Consider the following 15,734-nt stretch of genomic DNA (forward strand, 5'->3'; position numbering starts at 1 on the left):
CTTTGCTCAGCACTTTAAAAATAATGGTGCTAAAGGGTTCTTTGAGTAATTGAAAAAGAGGAGGAACCATTTTTGTAAAAAAGCTGAGCGTGTGAAGACATTGAAAAGGTTATCACATCAGGTTCTCACACCACTGTATACTCTGCACTGTATATGGTTCTTTGAGCAATGCCATAAAAGAACCATTCATCTTCTATATCATTGTTAAAAGCAGCGTCTGTTAACCCTTTATTTTGAGTGCACAGTGGTCTATTTCCATTGGTGGCTGTAGTAGAGGGAGGTTGATAGACTGTGCATTAGCAGATGGGATACAGCTTGTAATTGTAGATCTGTACAGTGCCCTGTGGCAAGTGTTTCTGATAAACGGGCCAGTGTGCTTAAGTCAGTTCATTTATTCCACTCCATTCAGCCCAGCACTTCACCGTGACATGTATTGAGTATGCATTTTCTTACATGGTATTTCTGTACATTCTGTATCTCTATGGAGGCTGTTGAAGCCTGCCAGTTGTAATTACTGACCTTTCACCTCTAAACCTCATGACCCTGAACATCTTCCTTATGCCTGCAAAGCTGGTATTGTTTGGAAATAATAATATCATTTGATCCAACAAGTGCATGTGCATTCATATATATATATGTGTGTGTGTGTGTGTGTGTGTGTGTGTGTGTGTGTGTGTGTGTGTTTCTGTGCACATAAGGGTCAAAAAGAGCTGTAAGCACTTGGTGGAAAAGAAAAGAAAATTCTCCCTGGCTGCTGCTTGCAAATCGAAGCGATTGAGCGCTAGTGTGCTAAAAATAGAAGCTATAAACGCGTGCTGGAGTGGGCGGCAGGTTTCCAGGAGAGAGAGAGCAGTGAGATCAATGCTTATGAGTCCAAATGAACAGCAGAAACCTGTTTGAGTTCACACGCTCGGACCGGCGGGAGAGGGGCGTGAGGTGATGGGGGATTTGGGGGAGGGAGGGAGGGGCGAGATGGATTTGAGCGGCCGGCCGTGGGCGTTCTGCTGCTGCCTCAGCTGTGGGCGTATTGGTAGGCGAGTTATGTCAGAGGATTTGAAGAGGCCATGTAACATAGCATGGATGGTCATTCAGTGCGCTTGCTTTTTTTGGTAGAACGTTTTATTAAACAACGCTAAAAGGAGCAGCAGTCAAACGATTGGACACACCTGACTGAATGTGTGTTTTTCTTCATTATAAAGATTTCAGTTCTGACCTTAGAGCAGAGGTATAGGCAGTGGGGTCAGGGACCAGCACAGTTTGCTGAATTCCCTAGTCTAACCGCACAAAACTGTCCAGGAATCCGGGCCTCCAGGAACTCCCCCTGCCTTAGAGGCTTCTTCCTACATTCTGGACATTTGTTTATGAGACTGTGAGGCCTAGAAATACTGTACTTTCCTGTTTAAATATGAAATTTGAACATATATTTCAATGTTTTACCAAGATTTGTGAATTCCTTTTGTTTTGTACACTTTTACAGTGATATAAAAGGAAAGGAGCACCATGCAAAAGTGTGGTCACTTCAAGAGAGCTGAGCTCCTAGATAACTTTTACCAAGATTTCAGACCTTCATTGGCTTGTTAGGGTTATGTCTTGTTTACAATCACAGTTAAGGAAGGTTAGATGATGCAAATTTCCAAGCTTTATAAAAAAATCAGGTTCCTCAAACCATATCCCAACAATCAATTGCCATGAGCTCTTCTAGGCGGCTGCCTAGCACATTGGAAATTAAAATAATTGATGCCCACAAAGCAGGAGGAGGTTGTAAGAAGATAGCAGGTGGATAGAAGGTAGCTTTTTAGTTCATAATGTAATAATGGACTACCTCAGGAAGTGCAGCCTGATTGGCAAGTTTTGCCATGGTCTGCATAGTCTTCTGACCTAAACATCACTGAAAATCTGTAAACACCTCAAAAGAGCAGTGCAGCGAGACGATGCAGGAATCTTACAGAACTAGAAGCCTTTAGCATGAAGAATGGGTGAAAATCCTACAGACAAGAATGAAGAACGGACTACAGAAAGGCCGCTACAGAAAGAGTTTACAGGCTGTGACACTTGCAAAAGAGGTGTTAGTGAGTTGATGTTAGTGTTAGTGAGCAGGTTGAGCAAACTTTTGTGTCAGGCCCTGAAACCTTAAAGGATAGTAATTATTAAGTATTATTATTATTATTAAGTAATTATTCTTTAAATATTGAAGAAATGTTTCATGTTTAGCTTCATGCCTTTTGATTATCAGGTCATGTTCTTTGCATTTAGCATTTCACTTTATTAAACATTTTGAGCCCAAACATTTGGCCCTTTTTTGACAAAGGCCTTTTTAAATATTGTGGAATATTTTTTGTAATAAAAACGTGCTGCTAAACGTGATTTGGATTTACACCCAAAAGACTGGAGACTCGACTCAGACTTGTCTCCGTGTCTGAAACTAAGTGGAAGTTGACAGATGTGCCGTTTTGAGTTTCTTCTACACTACAGGTTGTGCTGGACCAGCTCTATCTGATACAGTCTGCATTATTTTAAAGGACAACAAACGGCAGACTTGGCAAGTTTGGAGTTTGATGCCTCGTCATACTTTCGTCGTACCCCATCCATCAGCACAGGTTGCATTAGAAAGCCATGCTGGCTTCCAAGTGACTCAGCAACTTTTAGCTCTTTGCCTCCAGATAAAGGCTCATTAAACTAAAAGCTTTACTGGCCCATCTCGACTTCCTGCCTTTTTCTAAACCAATAACGCCCACTCCTCCCCTGCCTCACTCCCTCCGTCGTCCCCTCAAACGGGGGCAAGGAGGGGGAAGAGAGATGACATCGGACTAATTGAACACCCCCACTCTGATCTCTGGAGCCACCATAAGATTAATGGTGCTGCTCATTTTGTCTGCTCATCATTTGTACTCAGTACAGTTTGGGCAATGTACAATGAGGTTAATGTTTCATTCCGTTCTGCTTGGTTATGTTTGTAAACAAGGCCAGCTCTTGTCTTCTTGCAAGAAAATGAATGATGGACTAAGTAGATTAATGTAAGAACAGTAGGCGGTGTTAAACCTTTGGAAAATGGTGGATAACGATTCACAGCTAATCTCTCAGCATGAGATAAAATGTATTAGGACTGAAATATCTGCCTCTAGTGCTGTTCGCTGTACGGTAGCACATTTCTCACACTCAGCCTTAAATTCACCCCAGAATATTACAACAGTATGACTAAACAGTTTTTAAGCCTATTTCCAGTTGTCTTAGTAGGGTGTTTTCACATATAGTGCTTTGTCAATGAGCCGAGCTCAGTTCTGTTAAAGTGAACCAGCTGCAAATGACCTCAGGCCTATGTGTGTTCACATTGTAAGTAAATGTTAAAGAGGCCAGATAGTTCCTTTTCTGGTCCTCTTTAGTGCTGATCAGATCTCAGACCACTTTTTGTTCACACTACAACTAAACCTCAGACCCCATCATGTAACACGAGGACCTCTGTGGGGTTAGCGCATGCACTTGTCCCAAAATGTCATCTAGTTTCTCCAAAAAAGGACCTGAAAGTCCTTCATTTCAGCAGACTCTGCTTGCTCTGATGTTGCCATGAGTATTCATGTATCTATTTCTCTTTTTCCTTACTTTCGCATGGCACTGCAGTGCTGTCTTGAGAACAACAGAAACCCCTTAATATTTGTGTGCATTGCAGAGAGCTGGCGTTTATTGTGTTCCTCTTTCCAGCTATCCAACAGTGCCGCAGTCTCTTTCTGAGATCACACAATTGCACATGCAGCCATTTTTAAAACGTTTTGTAACCCCCTAATGCAGAAAGGCTTAGTACACACTAAGGTGTATTATTCAGTAACTACAGGGACTTCTGTACAAACTGGTGAGGTTATTCTTTGGTAATAGACGTTTGTATTAACACTTATTAAACGGCCCCAGGTTTTAAGAGGTTAAATACGTGAAATTGCAGCTGGCTACAGCAAGGCTGGAGGTTCTATGCGTGAAACAACACGTGAAGCTTACAAGGGCTGTCTTGTTTTGACAGTGCATCCCATGCAGACTTAAGGCCTTCTCAGGAGGTGTCTGAGTTTGGTTCATTATTGGGGCTTTGTACCTCACCTGTAGACTGCTCTCCTATCATAGTGAACATTGCACAGTGCCAGCCAGTATGGGCAAAAAGTGCTAGACATAAGATAAATATTGCCGGTGATGGGGAAAAAGACCCTTACATCATCTGCCAACTGGGAAAAGGGACGGGTTCACGTAGGGCAGAAAAGCTTAGTGTATTACTCAGTAACAACAAGGAGCTCTGTAAAAACTGGTGGGGCTGTTCTTTGGTAATAGAAGTTTGTAATAACACTTTAAGCCCACCGGTGGACCAAAGTTTTTAAATGGGTTTTTACAGCAGAATATGAGTTGATGGTCAGTAGTTGATGGTCAGCAGTGTCTTAAAGGCACAGACTAAGATGTCTGCTTCGTGATGGACCAGTTAAAGTGTGGACTCTAGACTCTTGTTCATGTTCTGTGCAATGCAAACTCTAAAAACTAACAATTTGATCAGATTTAATACCATAGCATTTCATACTATGAGCTTAACCTGGTTCTTCTTTACTGTGTCAGCATATACAGCTACATGCTATCTGTGTCTCTTTGTAAGCTTAAAGAATTTGATCCCCAATGCTTTAGTCACCCCAGAAAAAAAGAGCTCAGGAAAATCAGGCAGTTTATATAGTAACACTGTTAAACACTGTATACAGTACAGTGCCACTGTATGTAGTAACAAATTAAACTAGTTGCTATGATAAACTTTTAGACATAATCATTAACACTGGGAAATGTTTATGTCACACTTTTCACATTAGCGCTAAAAAATCATCATTCTTAAGATCCAAGTCCAAGATACTCTGTCCAAGATACTAAGTCCAAGATACTCTGGGTACTGAGATTATGCTGAAATCACCCCTACATTGTCTTTCTTGTGATCTAACTGAGTCTTCTCCTCTGCTTGTTCTCAGGATATGGCCATGCGGCTCCAGGCACGGATGCAGGGAAAGCTTTCTGCATGTTCTATGCCGTGCTGGGCATCCCTCTGACGCTGGTGATGTTCCAAAGCCTGGGCGAGAGGATGAACACTTTCGTAAAGTACCTGCTGAAGCGCATAAAGAAATGCTGCGGCATGAGGATCACAGAGGTCTCCATGGAGAACATGGTGACGGTGGGCTTCTTCTCCTGCATGGGGACGCTGTGCATCGGGGCAGCCGCCTTCTCGCACTACGAGGACTGGAGCTTCTTCCAGTCCTACTACTACTGCTTCATCACCCTGACCACCATCGGTTTTGGGGACTTTGTGGCATTGCAGAAGAACCGGGCCTTGCAGCGGAAGCCCCTGTATGTGGCCTTTAGTTTCATGTACATCCTGGTTGGGTTGACAGTGATTGGTGCCTTCCTCAACCTGGTGGTGTTGCGGTTCCTCACCATGAACAGCGAGGACGAGCGGCGTGATGCCGAAGAAAGGGCATCTTTGGCGGGGAACAGGAGCAGCATGGTCATCCACATTCAAGAGGAAACGATTCAGAGGAGCCGGAGGAGACGGGAGCAGCAGAGGCAACAACAGAGGTACAGGTCGGAGGTGACGGACCTGCAGTCAGTTTGCTCCTGCATGCATTACCATGAATTTGGCAGCTCAGCTACTCTTGCTCCGGGAGGAGGAGGAATTGGAATAGGTGGAAGAGCATTTTCGCACCAGAACTCCTTCAGCTGCCAGCTGAGCCCACCCCAGTACTTTCACTCCGCGGTGACGTATCGCATTGAGGAGATTTCACCAGAAACACTGAAGAACAGCTTCTTGCCTTCCCCCATCAGCTCCGTATCCCCCGGCCTCCACAGCTTCACGGACAACTTACGCCTGATGAGACGGCGCAAGTCCGTCTGAACGAAACTGGGACCAGCTGTCACCCACACACTCTTCCCAATTCTGCCCATTTTTCAATAACAAAAGTATTTATTCAGTAATAGCTAAACCAGTGGTCACTATCACTACACGACCTGTGTTCCCTGCTCAGTCTAGGCCGTGCATGGTATGCATGCATAGATTACATTACATTTTACAGCACTGCCCGGTGAATACCACGCATGCGTGAGCATTTTACGACAGGGATGATCCATAAAGAAACTTTGGTATTCTGGCAAAGTATTCACGTCTATTTTGTGTATTTTGTACTCTTCCATGGATTCCTGGATTAGCATGTTCTGCTGTTTGAGATGAACGCAATATTTTACAAGTAGAACCTCATGGCTTTAAGGCTTAGCGGTCTTGCTTTGCGCATGATAGCACTAGCATTTGCCTGTATGGGCGCACTGTAAAACATGTGCAAGAACTTGTACAAGGTTTTACAATGGTATTACAAGATCATTTCATTCAGATTTATTATATTTACACCAGGTTATGTTATACTTTTGTACATGTTCAAATAGACGCCATTCGGTTTAAGAAATGCCTCCATTTCCTGTGTTGCAGTGCACATGGGAAGTGACTTTGTTCTTCATTGAAGTTGTTGAACAAATCTAGGCAAAATGTAGCACATACTATACCCAAAGAAAAGTAGAATTGGCTTGTGTGCATATACCTCTCAGGTCCCTGTGGTTCAATCTATATCTTCTTATCCATCCATATAGGCGAGAAACCTTATTATTGTCAGGACAAACCCACAGACGTCTCCTGATGTTTCCTTTCGCCAATCAGTTAAGATCATAGATCAACTGAAAAATCTTATTTTTAAAATAACAGTGTTGTAATGTTACAAACACGTGGAGTAGAAATTACAGTAGATAAAATGTAAAATGTAATATAGTGGACGCATGCGTGACAATGATTGGGCAGGGAATGCAGATCGGGATACCAACCCTGCTCCTGGAGACTTAGAACTCAAGAACTTGGCTATCATCCTACACTCCTAAAAATAACGGTGCAATTCCACAAACAAACAAAAAAAAACATTTGGGTTGGATAAATAACATTTTTGTTTAAGAGATGTGAGGGTGAAGAACCTTAAAATAGGTGAAGAACTTTTACCTCCATTTCTTTAGACCTTTAAACACCTCGTATTTACAAGTATAGTTCTTCTATGGCTTTGCTCAAAGAACCCTTATTATCACCTTTATTTTTAAGAGTGTACCTACATTACCACTGTCTTATCAAACTCTATCAACTCCATTTTCTTTCTTTCTTTATTTTTATGCCACTTGGAAACTTATATTATATAACTTATATTCATAACCTTTATGCCTTTTTGGATATATAAGGTTTTGTTATGACAGTGATGAAATACATGGATGCTTCCATGATACACTCTTAAAACATGAAGGGTCCTACAAAGGGTTCTTGAAGGGATGACATAGAAGAACCACTTTTGGCTCCTAACAGAGGCCTGTTTGAAAAATTGATTGCTAGTGTGAAGAACCTTGCAAATGTTTATTAATGACATTTAGTCACTGTAAAAGTGCTGCAGAGTTCAGCTTAGTTCGGTGATTTCCCTGCCTAAATACACTACGTTTAGAAGGTGTGGTTGAGCAAGGGGGTTCACCAGACTATGCTGGACACCAGCTCTCAAGGACTAAAATTCACAACCTCTTTTCATTGTAAGAAGGCTCCTTAAATAAATGGTCTTGTATACAGGTACAGGTACATGTGAGTACACATGAGAATGTAGAGTTAGGAGTCTTACCCATGAAGTCTTATTGGTGTAGCACTGTGTGCTTGCTTGGCTTGAAGGCGGTGCTATTATCCACTGCATTGAATCAAATATTAAAAAGGTGCTTCACACTTGCACATCTCATTTACAAAAATTGTAATGTTCCTAAAGGAACTAAAAGTGCTTCTTCTGTGGCATTGAGAACCTTTTTCGGCCAAATAAGGGTCCTCCGGGGTTTTGATGCAAAACACAAGGGCCATGCGGTGGAGGTGACCGGGGCATAGTGCAATTAAACAGCATTTACCTTCCTGCAGAGCTTTAGCTTCAACTCTTCTCCACTCCTCCCACAGCTAATCATGGATCTGTCCTTCTCCAAGTCCTTGATTAGGTGAATCAGATGTTTATGAGATTTGCGTTGGAGGGGAATCCTGCAGGGAGGTACATCTCCAGGAGGAGGGTTGGTAATCATGGACCTAGACACACTTACACACACACACACACACACACATAAATACACACACACATACACACACACACACACACACACACATACACACCACATCTAACAAAGCTGCTTCCTTAACCAAAATCTCGTTCTGGCACTTTTCATTTTCCTTTGTTTGGTTCTCATGATGAGACACATGCAGGCGAGCGCCCCAGGCTATTAGAATAATAGCGGAGCTGGAACGGGGAGGGACGGAAATCTGATAAAACCTGACGAGCCTCTTAATAAAGGACAAAAAGCATGAAGCATGGATATCTGTTTTTCACAGAAACTCGTTTATCTGTTCATCAGCGGGCCGCTGCCGTGCCCCCTTTTCGAGTGACGCCCGAGTCTTACCACCTGACCTTGATATCACACGAGACGACGCACACTCGAGCTTCAGCTACAATACAGAGAGAGAGAGAGATTATTTTTTACAGGGGGAGAAAAATTATACTGTTTTGTCTTATCTAAAGATGACTTCTAGATGGGGGGAATCTCAAGTGCCACACACCAACGAATGAGAAAAAAAATCGAAAAAGGACTTGAAAGCATCAGGTTTTTCTTTCTTTGTTTGTTTCTTTGTTGTTGTTGTTGCTCTTTTTTAACAAGCAATTCCATTTGGGATAATAGAACACTGGCTTAGTTAAACAAATGCCATGCCAAAATATCCTCGTCAACCCCAGCATGTGCATTAGTCATTGTTTAACATGTGTGATGCCTTTTTGTTTTTTTGTTTTTCTCATTTTTTAAAGTTTAAATGTCTTTTTTTTTTTTGTAAATTGTATGTAAACGTAGAGATTTTCCAATTGTGTAATATACGGCTGTGATTGGAAAGGGGTAGCGAAAGTCTTCAGGTTTTGCCTGGTCAATAAATTTAATAATTGCATGTGCTTTGTTTAAAAAAAAAACTGGTATGCATAAACTGTCAAAAGGGAAAATAATAGCAACATTGCCAATGGATTGAATATCAAAAGCAAATAATCCTTTAAGTTTATTTTCTAAAAAATAAAACTCTTATTTTTCTTCCTCTCAAAGATGTCCAAACTGCGACTAATGTTATCTTGATGTCTTGAACGCTCTCAAGCAAGACGTTACGACACACTCAGAGGACCTCTGACGTAAATTATGTCTACCTTTACTAAATGGTCTTTAGACGCACAAGTCCAGGTTGACGTCATGAGCAGTGCTGTGCCATAATGCAGAGTGTTTGTATGTCCATACGTCTCTTATCTGTTATCAATAACTGCATTCATGCATTCAAGTCTAAATGTATTGTGTTCAAGGCAAATTCTACATTGAAACGTCACCGTTTTAAGCTTCATTCTCTGGGTTATCATCTTGATTGTTTTGTCCTGCCACACCAATGAAACAAACACCAATATCACAACAAGCCGATGTAGCTGGAGAAACTAAAGACATGCCGAATGAATCATCATCATGGCAATGTTGGGTTTTCAATGATTTCTTTGAACTGTGTTTATTTTTATTTTTTCTAGGGATGAATGAGTTACCTTCTACAGAACCTACATCTTTAATAAAAATAATAGAATTTGGTACACACGTTTTAATTTTGCTGGGGGTTTCTGAAATCAACACAACATCAAATATACCTATACCCACTTAGTTAGTAGATGTCTTTTAACTACCTGTCAGTGATCATGATTGACTAAAGCCGGTAGCTTCTCTGTGCTGTCATAAAAAAAGTGTTTCTTTGACAGCGCTCATTGAATTTACCAAGACACGGTACAATGGGAAGTCCAAAAAGCTCAGTGGAGATCTGAGAAGGATTGTAAATTTATAGCTCAGGAATTTAATTCTGAGACATTTCTAAACTACTGTGGATTTCAAGATAACTGACCACAAGGACAAGGAATAACCTGTTTACGGTCAAGTAAAACAAAGATTGAGTTGTCTGACTAGACGTATGTTTGCAGAAGTAAAGGTGAGGCATTCAACCTCAACAACACTGTACCAGCTGTTAAGCATGGTGGTGGCTGCATCATGCTCTGGGCTGTTTTGCCATCAGTGGAACTGGTGCACTGCAAAAAGTGGATAGTATAATAAAGAAGGAAGACTATCTCAGAATTCTTCAGCATAACCTTAAACCATCACAAAAACAGTGTAAAGTCAGTTATATTTTGGACAAACTTCAGTGTTCCACCAGGACAATGATCCCAAAAACACAACAAAGTTGTGGAATTAAAAAATGCAGGCTTTTAGCTTTTGGGATTGCTTTTCCATGCAACTTGCTGAGAGGCATTCAATATATTATATATACTGTATGCATCATTTTTAGCCTTTGTTGATTTCAGGAAAAAAAAAAAAAAAGTTAAAACTTAAAAAAAAATTTTTTTTCTATTAAATATGTAATTTGCAACTCATTCTGCCCCAGAAAAAGAGCAGTTCACTTGCCAAGATACATGATTTGTTGCAGTGTAAGACATCCTGGTGAACATTCAGTCCAAGTGTTCTTTATTCACAGGTGTGCTCTTTACACAAGCTCCATGCCTGAATGTATTGGGGTTTGTTGAGTTTTGGTTGGTCGGTGTGAAATTGGCCAGCAGTTTAGTGTTAAATGTGGCACTTCAATATCTTCTTAAGCTCACTTTTCAATTGGAAAGAACACTTTACCACAATTACTTCTGTACCCTCACCCCAGAACAGTGTTCAGTTTAGATCACCACCTTCAGAGGGAACCAAACCATACAGTATTTAAAAGATCGGCATAAACTAGTGTTGAGGCACTAAAAAGCAGACCACTGCATCTAGGTAGTGGTGAAAAATAGTAGTAAGAGTTACAATACTATTTTTTGGTCTAGACTTTGGGCCAGAGTCATAAAATGCATCGACACATTTACCATCATGTTGAGAGCAAATAGCATTACAGAAACATATTTGCTTATTGATTGTTATTTGTTATTGATTGAGAACAGAACACCATCCCACAAAAAATATTACCCTGAAAGAGTCTAGCGGTAAATGTCTGGGACAAAAGTCAACAATTGGAACAAACTTTAATAGGATGTTCTTAAACATGTTTGGTCACACAGGCAAGTCATCAACAAATCTTACCTCGTACATCCAGTCAGCTGATGTATCTGAAAGGCACATTTTATCTGTTTGGATTGAGGATTATGAACATTGCAAGCATGTTTGTAGAACTTTTTTGCATGAGACAGAAGGTGATTTTGTTGAGGATTTGTTTTATGAGCAGCAAAATGCTTTTAATAACGTGGCTCACTGTTCAGCCATAACATTAAAACCCTCGGCCTAAAATTGAGTAGGTCCCCCCTGTGCTACTAAATCAGCTCTTACCTGACAAGACTTGGACTCCGCAAGATATAGCCAGCATTAACTTTTTAAGTCATTTGTACTGCGTTGTGGGACCAGACCAGTTGGGCTAGCTATTGCTCCCCACATGCATTAATAAGACTTTGGTGCCCACAATCCTGTTGTAGGTTCACTGGTTGTCCTACCTTGGAGCACTTTTGCTAGGTACTGACCACTGCATACCGGGGACATCCTACAAGGCCTGCCTGATATTTTGGAGATATTCTGACCGAGTCGTCTGGCCATCACAATTTGGGTCTTGTCAAGATTGGCTTAGATTATTATGCTTGCCCATTTTTCCTGCATCAAGCACATCAATCGACTGTTCAATTGCTGCCTAATTTATCCACCCTTTGGCAGGTTCCATTGGAACCAGATAATGCTGCTCACTTCACCTGTCAATGATTTTATTTATGGCTGATGGGTGTATGTGTGTATATTTAGTACAATGACAACTCAAAGAGCCGGTTGAATGTATTAATGGTTCTTTGCTATGTAAAATGGTTCTTCTCTATTATTGAACCTGGATTTAAGATATAGTTCTATAGTATGCCTCAGCAAAACGGGTTTCCCACAGTTTTTCTTACTTGTGAATGAACCTTTACATAGAACTCTTTATGTTTAGAACATAAATTCATCAACCTAGTGCAAACATGCAGAACTTTATACTGCTTTAAAGAGTCAATAAGTGTTGCACAGCTTTGATTCTGAGATTTTTCTTTTTTCTTAAATATGGCATGCACAGAACATAACCAAGTCACATTACCAAGCTTTGTACACACCTCTAACTACTACCGCGATAAAGAGAGAGCAGTGTGCTAACTGCTGCCACTTTGACTGTATGACTCAGGCAGCATTGCTGTGCCACACATTTTTGTGTGTGGTACTGGCTGAGTTTGGTGAATCTGGCCCACTGTCTTATCTCTAATTGTCTCAGTGCTGTATTTTGTTGCAGAGGAAGCCGAAGCAAGTTTAGGAATGTGTTCCACAACAATTAATGGAGAAAATATTTGCCCCCTTATTTTTCAGATAAAAAAATACGATACTATATGAGCTATAATTGCAAATTATGATTAGGTTATGTTTTTCTTGGTATACCTATTTACTTTTTTTTAAATGTACTTAAAAAAAAAACATTGTTTCTCGTTTAAGTGGATCCTGCAACAAAAGCAAACCTGTAAACCTTTCAAAAACTCAATTGAAATGATTTTCCAAAATTGTTTGAAACGAGGAATAGAGGGGGGGTCATCACAGCCACTTTCACATTCAGTGGGATCGATATCAGAAGACTGCGAAACTCCAGGGAAATCTTCAGTTCAAGTCGCATTGATTTGGCTTAGGAATTTCAGAGCTATTGTTTTTAATAGAGAGCATTAGGAGACAATACATAACGGTTCTAAACACACAGCCACACACACAATAACTACTAACCTCAAATAATTCTCCTATGAGGAGTGTCAACAAACACCAGATACTCCTGAAACACCTCATGCTTTATGTTATTGTTCAGAGTCGATATCAGTCTTGCAGTAAACAGTATTTAAGCTCCAATAAGCTCAATACCCACCAGCTTACAACTGTACAATTATTTATTTCACTCTATTATTAATTCAGTGTAAATTAATGTACATAGCAATCATTTTATAATATTGTACAGTGCATATATTGTAAGAAAAAAAATCTTCGGAAAAGTAAAAAGGCATATTTTCAATTCCTATACCTTTGCATTTTTACAGACGTCAGTGTACCCTGTATGCCTTTAAGAGGTGGCTTCTATTAAGAGGTTTGTAACTGCATACGGCACATATTTCAAATAAGAAAACTGTTTATTTTATGAAGCTAGCACCATAATGTGTGGATGCATACTATACGAAATTATACAGGACTAAACCAAAGGGATTAGCCATAACACAGTCCACACTCTGTTACAGTGGCAAATTTTGTCTTGATGATATTCGCTTGCACCTGTTTTTACTTTCTGCCAATTGACACTACTGTTTAAACGTTTGGAATCTTTTTCATATTCATGAATTTTGGTTTATATTACTGGGTAATACTCATTTTAACTGTATTAGTTAATATTTTATTTTAATAAGTTTAAAAAATAAGTTTTGTTTGTAAAGACATTCTTTAAGAAAAAAATTCAAATAATTATCCTACTTGCAGGTAGGATAACTTATTGTTATTATTTTATTTTTTATTGTCCTCGAGACTCGATTTTAGTTGTTATAGAAATACGAGGCATTATGAATAATTATGTTATTATAATTCCTACATTCCTACACATAATTCATTGTTTTAGAATTGTCTATAGGCCTGTTCATCATTCTACATATTTTGTGTTTTCACAGATCCTTATTAATTATTGCAGTTTTGTAACAATGTAATTCAAGTTGCACAAGACTATTAAAATGGTATAATTTTAGGCATGTATATGTGCTCATACTGCTTTTATATTCTTGGGAAAAAATCATTCTCATTTTTTTTAACCATGATTCCAAATTTTTGAACACTCATTTTAAATTTTCCATATGTTTGATTTCAAGTTTGTGAACCCTAATTCCAACATTTCATGCTAGTTACAAAAGTTTAACACTAATTGCAGTATTTTTCCAAATATTCGAAGACTAATTCCTAATTTTCCCTTTTTCAGCACTGATTCCAAACCTTTGAACACTAATTCCAAATTCCGGTACTTTCTTCTTTTTTCAAACCTTTGAACACTTCATTGAAATTTTTGAACAGAAGTGAGGATTTATCTCTTAAACTCAGAAGTTGCTTTGTAAATTCCCTCATAGTTTGGCTGTTGGAATGAAAGTATTACAAACACAAATGATTAAGAAACTTTCCAGCTCTAGATTTTGAAATGTGGGAGGTCTAATATTGCACTACTGATGAATGTTAATCCTGAGCAGTGTAATTCATTTTCTGTGTAATCACATGTTGTTCTTTGACTTATGTTAATGCAATAGAGAACCTATTTAATAAGCTGAGAGTAAGCAGGTGAATCCTAATATCTCTGTATGAGCCTCTGTGATGAATTCAGATTCACTCTGAATGCTTCTGTTCTGGATTCACTGACCAGGTTGGGATGCTGGACTGTCTGGGGAAAGTATTGATCCTTGTTTGTCCTCTTCTGAAAGCCTGAATATTTGGGTTTGTTTGTCTTTTTTCCCGTTTCTTGCGGGTGTGTGTGCATAATTCAGTGTGGGCGGTGGACTTTGTCACGTGACCAGGGTGAAGCCGTCATGCATTTGAATTAAAAGTATGAGCCTCCCTCTAACCTGTCTGAATGTTGTATGGTTGAGTGTTCTGTGTTTATCTCTCTCTCTCTCTCTCTCTCTCTCTCTCTTCTCCTCTCTTTCACACATACATGATTGTCACTGTTGTAACAAAGCCTCATGTCTCTGAAATAATTTACAGGAGAATGAAACATTTTCTTTAATTATACAAGATTTCATTCTGGATCATCTGTCTCCAGTCAAAGAGAATGGCATAGCTCTGATATAACAGTGATGATGTAGACATTAACACTACATTTGCAGTATACACTGTCTATTTCCTGTAATATACATAAATGTCTTATTACTTTCAGACGGAATTGCTACACTGAAGCTTAGTAAAGATCATAGTTCAGTGAAGCCCACATTACCTCCCTCTAAATAGTCTGGTTGTTGTATTAAAGGGGCAGTCTAATACCAACACTAATTCAATTTGCTGAGCTCTTTTGAACTTTTGAACACTAATTCCAGTTTTTGAAGGTCTGAATTCAAACTTTTGAACATGAATTTAAATATTTTGGGCTCTGATTTTAAACTTTGAAACACTAATTATAAAATTCTGATGTCTCATTCCAAAGTTTTGAACACTAATTCCAAATTTCTGAGCTCTGATTTCAAATTTCTGAACATTTCCACATTTCTGAGCTTAAAAATGCAAATTTCTGAAGTCTGAAACTTCTGAATACTAATTATAACATTTGTGAGGCCTGATTTATAGCTTTCAAACAATGATTTTACACAATTTAACACTAATTCCAATTTTTTGAAGTCTGATTCCAAACTTTTTTCTAAACATTTAAGTCTTTATGGATCATTTCTGCGTTCAATGTTCTGAAATTAGGAGTTTTAATATTGTGAAATTAGGGGTTAGAAATTGTGTGAAAAAAGAGTGATAGCATACACATATACACTGTACATTTACACTATATTTACAGTATAAACATATACACTGATTATTCCCTGTGTCGTACAGAAATGTCTTAC

The 15,734-nt window shown here is 39.3% G+C and overlaps 1 protein-coding gene across 1 annotated transcript; it reads left to right on the top strand.

Moving 5' to 3' along the window:
• The first annotated feature begins 972 nt into the window (after positions 1–972).
• kcnk9 (potassium channel, subfamily K, member 9) lies at positions 973–13,512 on the top strand. The gene is made up of 2 exons (XM_072671835.1): positions 973–1,030; positions 4,977–13,512. Exons 1-2 carry the CDS (start codon positions 973–975, stop codon positions 5,891–5,893), a joined length of 975 nt encoding a protein of 324 aa, XP_072527936.1. The 3' UTR covers positions 5,894–13,512.
• The last annotated feature ends 2,222 nt before the right edge of the window (positions 13,513–15,734 follow it).

Source organism: Salminus brasiliensis, chromosome 2, assembly GCF_030463535.1.
Source record: "Salminus brasiliensis chromosome 2, fSalBra1.hap2, whole genome shotgun sequence".
Taxonomy (NCBI): domain Eukaryota; kingdom Metazoa; phylum Chordata; class Actinopteri; order Characiformes; family Bryconidae; genus Salminus; species Salminus brasiliensis.

Coding starts and splice junctions, on each gene's coding strand:
- kcnk9 (XM_072671835.1), top strand. CDS start 973: ATGGATTTGAGCGGCCGGCCGTGGGCGTTCTGCTGCTGCCTCAGCTGT. Junction 1,031..4,976: donor CCTCAGCTGTGGGCGTATTG/GTAGGCGAGTTA, acceptor GCTTGTTCTCAG/GATATGGCCATGCGGCTCCA.